The sequence below is a fragment of the Streptopelia decaocto genome (genome assembly GCF_964273445.1).
Source record: "Streptopelia decaocto genome assembly, chromosome: 1".
In the NCBI taxonomy this organism is placed as follows: Eukaryota; Metazoa; Chordata; class Aves; order Columbiformes; family Columbidae; genus Streptopelia; species Streptopelia decaocto.
In genome coordinates this window covers 106,869,460-106,882,450 of record NC_138663.1, presented here as the reverse complement: position 1 = coordinate 106,882,450, position 12,991 = coordinate 106,869,460, and the positions used below count along the sequence as shown (strand labels likewise).

At 37.7% G+C, this 12,991-nt stretch overlaps 1 protein-coding gene across 1 annotated transcript in view; it reads right to left on the bottom strand.

Annotated features, from left to right (window-relative positions):
* Positions 1 to 2,704: 2,704 nt before the first annotated feature.
* Positions 2,705 to 12,991, bottom strand: part of MBTPS2 (membrane bound transcription factor peptidase, site 2) — a gene marked incomplete at its 5' end in the record, with an annotated part of 36,994 nt that continues 26,707 nt past the window's right edge. Inside the window, 2 exon segments of the mRNA XM_082075974.1 lie at positions 2,705 to 8,566; positions 9,875 to 9,950. Coding sequence (XP_081932100.1) covers positions 8,344 to 8,566; positions 9,875 to 9,950 — 299 coding nt within the window. The 3' untranslated portion in view covers positions 2,705 to 8,343.

Below are 12,991 nucleotides of genomic sequence, written 5' to 3'. Positions count from 1 at the left end.
GAGACAGATGGTATTTTGCTTATAAAATAAGCATTCCTTTTTCTTGCTGTGGATAAGGAAGCAGTACTCGTTTCTGCTGCTTCCAGACCTAAGGTCCAGAGCAGGAGGAGAATGTATCTGTTCTGCTAGCCTAACTTTTATAAAACAGCCTGTACAGCACTATTATGCACAAACAGAAAAGCTTAGATGTACTGGGCATTTCAAAAAGATGGACCCAATTGGGTCTTTTTGAAACACCCTGTATTTTATGTCAAATAAAACTCACTCAAAAAGCTTCATATTCCACTTTAATTCATGAGTCGAAAATAAATTCAAGGAAAGAAAAGGAGTCGGGCTGGCTTCATTTGTTGCCCACATATAAGCACCTGGTGTGATATAAAATGCCCTGAGGTACCCCTCCCAGTACCCAGCTGCTGGTCCAGAATGTCTTTGATCTCCCACCGGGCCCCAACCCCATCTGCCAAGCCCATGCATAGGTCTTTGAAACTGTGAGACCTAAACCAACAGGAGACAAAAGGAAACAAGTGGGGGATGAGTTTCAATATGTTGTTCCAAGTCAGATTATTAACCTAAGAACACCTTAGGATATCCCAGAACACACCAGATACCTATGTGGGTAACTGAATCAAATTCAGTAGGCCTAGAGGAATTTACAACTTTTAAAAGAATCTGGTAATATTTTAATAGAGATCTTCACAGAGCTGTGAAAGGGAAAAAGATGCAGGGACTCTCATAATACAATAGCAAGTAAAAAAGATGACATTCAACAAAAAAAGAAAAAGAGAAAAGTATTTCTTTTTGGTTTGAAAGATTCCGTTCAGGGGAAATGAAAATGGATGTAAACCATATGTTTTTTGAGGACTGTCAGAAGTGGTGGTTACATAGTATTCAGCCACTACTTTATTTGCAAAGAACTAAAAAGAGGTGGAATTAATCAGAAATGTGGAGACACGTAATTGGTAAGAACATCCAAATCTCTTTCAACAACGCTGGAGCCTTAAAAGCATCAAAGTAAACACCAGACCACATCTCTCTGAGGTAGAAAAAGGGGGAAAACGTACAAGTCTGGGTGACTGCTGCTTAAACCTCATGAATGCTGTGGATTCTCCCAGCTTACCACCACAGATTAGAATCAAACCTTGAATTGTATTTCATTGGGTACTTCACATCAAAAGCTCATAAAAAGCTTTAAAAATATTTAAAAATATTTAAGTGAGTTCAATGCATACAGATCTACTAAAGATGTTTAGGAATGCTTCTGCTTGGTGATTCAAACTGCAATGATCAGAGGAAGAATTATATTAAGCCTTCTTTATAAAAAGTTACCAGCAATAAGACTCATAAATACAGTATGTATTTTAAAATCTTATCCTGAAAATTATATTAGTGATTATGGCAACATTCCTCAAGATGACATTAAGACATCACTAATTATATTCTAGACTACAAAACATACATAATGAAAATAAGGGATAACATCTTCAAAATCAACTTGAAAACCTCAGGACCTCCTAGAAGCTGAAATGCCTCAGAAAAATAAACTTTTCTCTCTACCTTTAACATAGGTAAGAAAAAGAGAGGGGAAAAAAGCCATCTCCTCATGCATGTATTCACAAAATTGCATAGCAACCTATGTAGGAAAGCCTACCAACGTGTGCAATCTGTGCACTGTGCTTATTTCTCATGGTAATCTTTTATCGGAGAACAAAGCCCCGTTTGCCAAAACAGTTCTGCTTGTATAAAGTAACAGCTTGTCCAATAAGCAACAAAGGACAATTTAGTTCTCAGTACAAATAACCTGGCTAAATCTAGATGAGCTTGCTCAAGAAACAGGGCAATAAAGCCTCATTCTCAAACAAAGCTGAACAACCTGGTTATCCCATTCTAACACAGCCCCAGAGAGCGTCTGGGTACAGAAGGGAGCTTGTTCAGAACCAGCCAGGACATGTGTCCAGCCCTGGGCTGGGTTGGATATACCAATCAAAGATTGTGATATAGAACATCACCTTAATGTCATTCAAAGATCCGACTTTTTAAGTTCTTCACATATGACTGGCCTTAACACCTAGAGAGGTGGTTGCCCTTGCCTTGACTATGGCATCTCATGTCAAATATTTCACTACAAACCAAATTAATGGAAGTCCAGAACTCCATAGGAGAAGAATTACACAGGAACTAAGCCAAGAGAAAAGCATTTGCTCCTACAGGGCAGCCAGTATGTACTTCAGTCACATTAAAATGAAGCTAGCTTTACTCCAGAACGATGTGTAGGTGTCTGTCTGGATGTACTATTATAACTCAAAATACTAGTGTGATAAGCTGGTAAATAAGGGAACATAAATGACAGTTACTATTAATTTTAGGAGGTGGTCAGATACTGAATAGGATAGTGGTACATTGTCGGTACCCCAAAAGGGAATATAAATTACATATGAAAAGTATGAGAATACATAAGAGAATATGGTAATTGCCACAAATAAGGAATTATGTCACTTACCTTATTTTTAAAAACAGATTTAAGCCCATTAACAATCAAACAATGAGTTTATTTGCAGGATACATTTATCATACATAGAAAACAATACTTATTGTTTGGTTGATTAAATAGAGAAAAAAAGCAAAACAAAAACACAATACATTATTCAAAGTGTCCCATATATTTGTTAGTTGACATTTTCAAAATGAAGCTTTTTTTAAAAAAAAAAAAAAAAACAAACAAAACATGATCAAGAACAATGCATAGTGGGAACAAAGGGTCTAGAAATTTAACATTCCACAGCTGTGAGTCAGTGTGAAAAATAAGGCTATGTAGAGGAAAAAAAAACCACAGTGAGTTTCAAAACAATACATATTCCATTGATAGGCTTCAGATAAGATCATTGGAGCATAAGAAATCTAAAAGCAAAGTTATGTAAGGAAAAGAGGAATTTAAAATATCAACAAACAGCTTGGGAAGGAAGAAACTAGACTTCTCTAGTCATGGCTTAGAAGTAGCCTCCAAATTTTCAAATTTTTATCAAGTGAAGGTCAATTATACTATGATGCTGCAAAAAACAACCCAAGATGAACATCTGCAGGTGAGAAATATCCAAGTCCATTTTACTAAATAAGCTACAACTGCCCATATCACTTACTCATCACATGGAATGAAAAAGTGTTTTAAAAAAAAATGTGATGACCAGTCACTGAATGATTCAGTGAAAGGCTGGAAAACATATCTGCATGCTCTGAAATGTTAATTACAAGTTCTTTTCACATTTCACGCCAATGTAAATGGAATGAATGGAACTGCAGCGTCATATCCTGCTCTTTGTTCCTGTCCTTTCACACGGGCTCAGCAGTGGGAAGGTTTCATGCAGCTGCCGTAAACTGAGGTTCTTCGCTGCCCTTAGTCGCTGCCATCTGCTCTTCACATGATGTAGTGGATGAGTCCAAGGAACAAGAAACAGTCACAGAGCTGCCATTTTCTGGCAGCCCCAAGTACAGTGCTTCCCAAATGCTGCTTTAATACAGGATATGCACTTCAGATAACCCAGCCACTTAAATGACTAATCTATGTAGTGTTACATGAAGTTCAGGATAAAAAGAGTATAAAATAACCGCTAATAATGGATCTTACCTGAAAGCTTCCTTACTCACAAAGTCACAAGAAAAATGTTGAGGCAAGACTGGTTGTGGGAACTGGGGTGAATGCAGGCATATAGAATGCATATTTTACAAATAACTATTTATAGAGTTTAACTCACACCTTTTAAAAATAATTAAATACAGACTAGGCTACATAAATCTTTATAACCCTTCCTCATCTGTCATAAATGATATCCAGATACAAATCCAGATCTTTCAGATAGAAGATATACAGAATTTATTTTAAAACTTATTTGTTACAGGTCACCCTTTGCCATCATGTAAAATGTATAGGAAATTATTAGAAAGCTTGCATTGTTGATGTTCTAAACTGAACATAAATATATCCTTATTTCAAGACAGCTGAAACATCCTGACTGCCATGGGAAGGTCTGTCCTGGACACATTATTTTTCCAGTATACCCTACACAGTCTCACTCATCCCATTTATTGTTCAGAACAGCACAAATAGCAGCACTTAGAGAGTGATGGATTTCAAGGTTGACCTCTTTTAGTTGCCCCAAAAATCTGTGTTTACCATGCTCGTAGCTGAGGCCTCACAGAGAGCATGAAACATTTTAAACATCAGCTGAACAAAACTCATGCAGCTGTGGTTTCATTATGTCCATCATTTGTCTCCTGTCAATAAAGAATGTCGATCAGTTATGTGAGGAAAACATAGCTGCAATTTTAAAATCCAGAGAAAGCCATGGAATTCATAGAGAGAAAAAACAAAAAAAAAGGCTGCATTGCAGAGTATGGAGGACTGCTGCAAGTTATCCTGGAAAAAGCAGCAATACAGACTGACTCTGTGTGTATCTATTATATGTATGTATGCCTGTATACACACACATATACACACAGAATCCTTATCACTGAAAACTGTCAATACAGTTGCTTGTTTCATTCTGAATAAAAGGATGAATTAAGAGATTTTTCATTGTGGCTCATAAATTTGGCTCATCTGCAAGTTTGTCTATACTTTTTCTGGTGCAGTCTCTTTCATTTAACTTATATGGAAGCCATCTTATTTTAATTCCCTAAGTCAATAAAGAGTGTGTAACTTCTCACATGCTGAGAAGATACCCATTTTCATGGCATATCAGGTATTATCAAAACATGCTATGGAAGTCTTTACTGATATAAAAAAATGCTCATTAAAAAACCAAATCAGAACAATGACTAATTATGGAAATCTTCCAGCAACATGCAAGTAAAAGCTACATATAACACTTCTCAATGTTAGACATTACTTTTTTCCATCTGATACAGATTTTAAAATGCATAGTATATACACAAATAGTAGTATACATCCAATCTTTAAGAGTGTTCTGTTTTATACTCATCAATATGCCCTACAAATATATTGATGGATTCTGTATTAAAGAATACGTTACATTCTGCGGGGCTAATTAGAATGAGAAGTGGAAAGATTTCATTTTAAGGAAAATCTTCTTTTCAATTTTTAGAAAAAAACAGAAATATAAGAAACATCACAAATACTCCAGAGTAAAAATCCAACACACAACCATTATGTCCTTCTGCATCCCCTCTTGCTAAATAAACAACAAAAAGCCAGCAAAACCCCTCCCAATAACTGTATATATAGCACTTGCTTATCATATAAGCCATATGTTAGGATCACAGGAGAATGAAATGAATCCACTGCACAAGTGTTTCTTCAGAGAGTGGTCCAACTTAACTGTTACCTTTGTCTGCAGGCAATCTAAGATGTGCTGTGTCACCATTCATACCTAGTTTGCTTAAAGACTTGATTCAAAGCACTCATACATATCTACATTGACATTGACTCTTATTCACTAGAATTCCAGCACATGGAAATGGACCCATGAATTGTTTGTAAACACTTCTAGTGCTACCTCTCCCATATGAGATAATCAGGGTCTTTACCGTGTACTGGTGTGTCTGTTTTGCTAAAACCATGACCAATGTCTTTTCCCCCCTCTTTTTGATTATGACATCAAACACAGATTGAAGTTCTACCTAGCCTAACTGTGGCTTTCAGTGATTGTGTAAATTAAAATAAACACGATTTAGTTTCCTTTGATAAAACATCATGTTTTGGTAGCACATTAAATAACCAGGAACAACCTGCCAGCCTCATTATAGCATATGTAACTTGTGTATGTTAATTCAGAAACTCTGCTTTTTTAAAATCTTTCCTACATCTCCAAGAGGTATACTATGCTAAAAAATGTTCCCAAGCAGTGAAGTATCAAACTTGAAATGTTTTTCGCAAAATGTTTTTGAAATCACCACAGATGCATTTGTTGTTGCTTTACATAATAAGACAGCACTGCAACTCTGATACGTAAATAGTAGCTATTTTGAAAAGGAAATATCCAGTCTTACTAAATTGCATTAAAACTCCTAAGTGCAAATTAATTTTGTGCACTGTAGATTGGACAAGACACAGAGGAAAGTGGCACAGAGCCACTTTACTAAGTGGCACAAAGCTGACATTAGTAAGCAGCCGGTTAGGTGAGCAAGCAGGCTTCTGGAGCACGGCCTCAGAGTCAGGCTTTGTGCAAGGACCAGGCTGCTCCTACCCCTCCTGTCCACAGAGGGATGGCAGAGGCGTTCATCAGCATGGCTGCCCTGACACCTTTGTACCTTACCAGGAAGGATGATAAGTTCGACCTTCAAGGTGTTACTGGGAGAAGCCCACTGGCAGTTTCTGATAGTTTGGTTTTCCTTTCTAGCATTTTGTGTGGCTCTTAACAGCCCCAAAGGGGACACGGGATTGACTGAAGTATTTACACTTTCTAAGATCTGTTCCAACATGCCTGGGTTGAAATGATTTAAAATGAGAGGCACAGGTCTGCCACCCCGCAGAGGTGAACTTCAGGAGGCCCACCCAGCCTGTGACAGCACTGAAGAGGTAAGTAAACTATTAATAACACAACAACAAATACACAAACATGTTCTCTCATTACTGCTTGCATCACTTTAAGAATAAATCTTCAGCAAGTGTGAAGGCTACTGAGCAAAAATACAGTAACACATCGGTGGGCAAATGCAAACATAGTTGTGAATACATGCAGTAGCTTCAGGAATTGGGCTCAACCCCACTTTTAAAATTACCCAGGCTTTTACCTCCAGTGCCAAGAGAATCTATGCTAGCTAGGCATGAATGCTTCATTAGTCCCTGCAGGCCAGTCTCTGTGAGCTTAGTTTCCACTGCAGTTCCTGATGAAAAGACCATTTCTGTAAATGAACTCTGAGCTGCAGCAGCTCCTATGCGGAGCACTGTACCAGACAGAAGTTGCAGGACAGTTTTCAAAAATTTTCATATTTCAAATATTTAGGCTACCAATCTAGAGCATTTTTTTCTTTTTTTTTTTTAATACCAGATGATACTGAGTCAAGGCTCTGACTGAACCTGATTTATATAAACTAGGCAATATATCACAGGATAACCTAACAGACAAGAGATAATCCTGTGGGGTACAAAACATTACAGACTTGAAGAACTTCAAAGTACGTCAGACATACTTTAGTAAGCAAAATACTGACTGTTCTTCCGCTGTTCATTTATGAACAAGGATATGGTCCATATTCATTTCAGAAAGCAAAGCCAATTGTTTAAATAGTTCAATTCACAATCATATTCTTCCTCTAAACAATTCTGATCTAAGACTGGCATCAGCTAAACATTTTTGTTAGCTATCTTTGAACAGAATGAATCCTAGCAAAGGAAAGCAACCCTTTGAAAGACAGAAAAACATCAGTGAGTTACTGTACATATTACATGCATAGCATCAGAAGATAGACACCATAAAAACAATAGGTTTCACTTTTAACTGTAAACAGGTATAATACAGTATTATTTTCTGAGTAAAACAATACAAACATTACTTATCACTTAGGAACAATTGTGCACAGCATACTTCAGCACTCAGAAACTAAATTTCATTTATTTTGTAGCTATTGCTGACAAATATTGCCTTTAAAAAACTTTCAGCTGCGTATGATAATATACAACTGAATGCGTAAAAAACACACACATGTGGCCTTTATTATCCTCCCACCTGCCTCATTCTTAACAAACAAGGGCACTTCTCATCTCCATCCTGGGGACAACACGCTTCCAGTCATTTTGGCCAGCTGAAAAGGAAAGATACGAATGCATGTGGCCTCTCTCTCCTCATTAACACAGGGTAATAATTTACTTAGCTTTTCACGATTTGAGATCAGACTTTGGGGCCTCTTAAAGTCCAGTTTGGTAGGACACCAGATTAAAAGAACAGAGCAGAACACTCAAGACTATGGTGACTAAGAAACGATCAGAGCCCACACAGATTTTCTGACAGTTATTCAAATTTATAAAATAAAACCTTAGTGTTTTTTCCTCCCACTTTACAAATGTTTGAGGTCAAATAATTCCCTTATTTTGAGATCTGAATTCATGAAGTCTTAGGATTTCTCCTGTGAAGCTTTACAATGCACATTTCTCAAAATTAATACAGTGCTTGAAAAGTATATAAAAAGGTTCCTACTTCTTTCCATTATATTTCCCATGACCAAAGCCACAACATTGTACACATTTCAATTAAAACAGATACCACCAGTGATTATTCTTTCAGTGTCACTTTAAGAGAATTATTTTTAATCTCAGTACCGAACAAGGTTTAAAAGGCAATGGATTTACTATTTCTGTGTACTTTGAGAACTGATGGAAGTGTATCCAATGTTCTATCGTGCTGTCACCATCCAAAGTCCCAGTGCAACATTGGCAGCCAAAAGTGCACTACCAGCAAGCAAAATTAAAAAGCCAACAAGCTCTCTGTTTTGTTTTTCTACAATCACGGAGCTCAGAGTGGCTTCCAGGAATGAATTTAATATCCACTGACCATCCAAAGCAAAGCAGGGTACAGCATTGATAACTGCCAGTGCTCCTGACAGTGAAATTAGGTACCTGGTTGACATTAGTTAAGGCTCATGAATGACATCCAAGAAAATGTAAAAAAAAATAATACAAACCATATTTTTTTATTTCTAGTATGCAAAGAGAAACATATGAGGGTTATTTTTTTAGCTGTTTATATGAGTGCAATGAGTTTTACACCATAACATATAATTTCAGAGACCTTCCTTTATGGATTTTATTTGGTTTTAAGCACTAGGTTTGGATATGTTAACAACCTGCACTCTTCACAACTTGGATGAAAGCAGGAGACAGCAAAACCACATTTAATATTGCCCATTTTCCCCCCTTACTTTGTGTGGTTTTGGAGCAAGGTTATAGCTCTGACACCATGCCTGAAGTAAGAAAGTACTCTAGACCTATGACCTAAGTATGAAATAATTATTAGGAATATTTTCCAAAACACTCCCTTGCTGGAGTAACTAAATGGCTAGAATATGACTGGAAATCTGGCCTCTCTCTCCTACATACCTGTTAGGCAGAAAAGTTGAGTAGATTTCTGTACGTGCATGTGCACGTGAGAATGAGGCATGGGTAGATCTTTTTAATTATTGGTAAAAGCTTGCTAACATTAACACCTACCTCCATCCTACAATGGCCAGACAAGAAGATATATGACTCAGAAAGCATCTGGGTCAGCATGAACCTTGGTGTGATGCCAGAAAAGGGGAGCTTACGTAGCATCTTTAGCTTTATGGACTACACTGAACTGTGCTGCTCTATAGCCACATATAAACATTTTGGTTTCTAAGGCTAAGGATTCTTAAATTAGCCATATTCAAGCCTGCTAACCTTCATGTATGCGTATATATATAATCTCATTCATTAATAAGCCTGCTTTAACTGAATTATCATCCTGCTTTTTGAATAGGCTAAGGTTTCTGTTGAAGAAAAAAAACCCAAACAACAGCCATACCCTTTTATTTATTTCAGTATAACGACTCAAAAATTCTGAAACTCTGACATAACAAAGCTAGCAATAACATCTCATTTGTCCTGCTGTAAATTCAGGATTACTTGGACTTCCTCATCAGAGCTGTTAAGATTCACTATCAAGAAAGAGTTAAAAAAAGCACTGACCAAAAATATCCTGCTAAGCACAAGAAAGTGAGAGATTTCATTTCAAGCTTGGCACAAGGACAATAATCAATGCAGAGATGGGATAAAGATGTCAAAACACTACAGAAATGTTTTAGAGCAGCCTGTGTACAATGATATCCAACTGAAATTTTGCTGGGTCACCAAATTCTAAACAGTTCCCTCCTTGTCTTGAAAGAACAAACACACTTCAAAGGATACTTGCAAAATGTCTCTATCACCACAGGCAGATCGATGCTTAGAAAGTTTTGTCGTGGTACAAAACTGCTGAGACTTACTGAAATGAAAATACAAAGATACACAAAACATGGACAGTCATTCCAGGATTGTAACATTACGAATTTTAGGTTATATTCTTGCAGAAAAATCAGATCTGAAATGATAGCTCTTCAAGCATGAATAACCAATCTAAACATGGTTTTGTTGGGTCTTTGTTTTCAAAAGAGTACAGCCATTAAATCTTTCTTAAACATGGTCGCTATCATAGTAAAGTCACTCCACAAAATACAATTAGCATGATTTCAGTAAGAGTAGATCTAAGATACATATTTTCAGAGGCAACTGAACATCTGTAGTCATAAAGACCACACTGTGTAACTTAAGTCCTTTTCAAAGAAAAACATATAAAAAGAGATTATAGTTACCAGACTGTTTCAACATATGCAGTCCACATGTATACATTCATACTGTGGGTGCACATGTGCACTTTCTCTGAAGGCCAGAAAATTCTTCTCCTGCAGTAACTGCAGAAGATCCTCCTGTCCTGAAGCTGAGCTCATGGTGTATACGAGTGGTGTGGATAGAGAGCAGAATTCTAGCGTCACTCTGAGAAAGCAAAGGCTGAGATGTGCGTTCCACATCTTAACACGCACTAGCCAGTACAGAAGTAGCTTCTTCTGTCTTCAGATGATACCTTAAGTGACTCCAAGATGTAACTTAGTGCAGCTTAAAAACCTGGTGACTGGAAAATTGCAGTGGCCAAGCACCACATGACCTTGAAACACTTTGTAACTTCTTTGAAGTTGTACCTGAAGCTTCAGCTGACTGCATGTCAAATGTGTAGGAGAGACACCTCAAAGAACATTGAGGTAGCTTGAGAGTGCACTGTTAGTATAGGGATGCTCCATCTGGGTGGTCTCCTAAGTCTTAATGCAGTCCTTCAAATTAAACTGCAGTCTCAGACTGCCAGCCCCAGGGACTGTTTGAAAGCCTTAGTTCTGTGACAACTGGAAGAGAGACGCCTTTCCTACTAGAAGGTTTCACTCCTAGAAAACCAGCATCTTATCACCAGAAGGAAGAAGTTTAGGTAAATTAAGGCAGAACTGGAAAATCACCTTAAAAACACGCTTGCATAGTATCAACAACAGTCACTCTGTCCCCAAAGAACAACTCTGACGCAAGTTGAGGCCAGCCACAATGGCCTCAATTTTCCCTACCAACCTGGGAAAAAGTTATAGCCCTAAGAAATACTGTCTCCAGAGAGATATGTGAAAGCACGAGTTCAACTCCTACTCAATACAAACATCCCTTGGGAAGGGAAAAATTTAACTCACCCTTTGAGAAATTTCAAAATCAGAAACTAAGACACACTGGAAACCAAAAGTGCTGCTAAGTATATCTTAGTTAAGGGCAGATTGGATTTCTTTAGGTTCAATAAACAATTCAAGGACATCAAACAACGACAAGCAGAAAGTAGTTGCAAAGGCACATGAGACAGAGAACTGGTCCACTCAAGTCACATAAACACACTTTCTTCTGTTAATTGAGGCCCTCCTGATGAGTCAGAAGGGATAATTAGTACAACCGGCAAGCTTACCATGGGATGGAGAGATTTGGATAGCAAGGACTCCCAAAGAAAGAATGGGTTTGGTGTGGCAAGAAGCAGAGAACTTTCCAATACCAAAACTGCCGCAGCTGTGCCAAGATGGCTTCAAAATCATGTACTCTCTTACCTTAGCTTAAGAAAGACCTTTGATTCAGGGGAACTGAGAGAAAAAAACTAAATCTGTTGGACTACTGAGTGAAGAACATAAAAGACAGAAATCCTGGACACCACACAACTCAAAGTCAGAGGCATCCAAGTCAAATGATATCCAAAGCAAACAACTCATCCAGCTGAAGGCTAATATCAGAACATCTGATCAGACCTCTTGTCCATGAGTCAAAATAGCAAAATGGCTGAGGCAGCTACTGTATTCAAAGGTTTCAAAAGACACACTATTCAATATAGTGTAATTTCAAAGCGTGACTGCCTCTTGACAAACACCTAATGGCCACTAACAAGTCACCATCCTGAACCTGAAGTTGTGTCTACATTCAGAAAGGATCACTAATCTCTCTCCCTCTTTGCTACAACAAACTTCCTGCTGTTCCTGACAGCCGCCAGACATGGATCTAAATTCCAAACCTTGCTGCTGAAGCAATCTCCAAAACACAAAGAAACTCCTCAGGCTGTTGCTGGACTGAGCTCTAGACACTGTATAGGCAATGAATTTAGTGGCTGTAATGGATCAAACCTCATGAGAGCAAGCAAATCTGTCCTTTGAGGAACAAGAAAAGAATTACAAAAATTATGTTGTCCAGGCTTGTCTTCAAAAGATACTGCTGGGAAGAGGTGAACAGCAATGAGGCAGGGCAGGACAAAACACTCATTGTTTTTCCACTCTAATTAAACAATTCTTTGACCTGGAATTAACATTTCTTTTGTTGGCTAATTCTAGATGGTGTTGGCAAATATTGAGAAGAATGCACAAGAGACACAATTTTAATTAAAAATATTTGGAGACTAGGTTGACCAAAGAGGTTTTTGTAACCTCTTCATGGGGCAAAGTGCATGCATACTATGGGGGAAAGAGTATGGCATAAGATATTTCTGTGTGCTCTCTAGAAGAACTATACATGTAACCCCTTAAATACAGGTTGAAAGCAAAGAATGATCATCGTCAGCAATAATGGGAAACAAGCATGGAAATACTGAGAAACCAGATCCTAACAGATAGACCTTCATCAAGGATTATGGCTGTTGTTCTCCAAAAAACTCCCCAAAGCTAGGAAGTAGGAGGGTTTTTTTAAGAAGACTTGGTTAAGACAGATGCAGGAGACTTGTCCAGTTTGGGAAAATAATCTTCTAGGTAAGTTCCATTTTATTTTCATGAAGGAAATCTTGCAGTTTTTTATCCTTGATGGGTGATGCAGATACAGTAACATTCAGGGATATGATCTTGCCTCAAGCAGTGTGAATTCCAAATGTGAATGTTAATCACCAGATTATTCCCAACTGACAAGGGCCAGAGAAGGAGGCCAACATTTTGCAATACC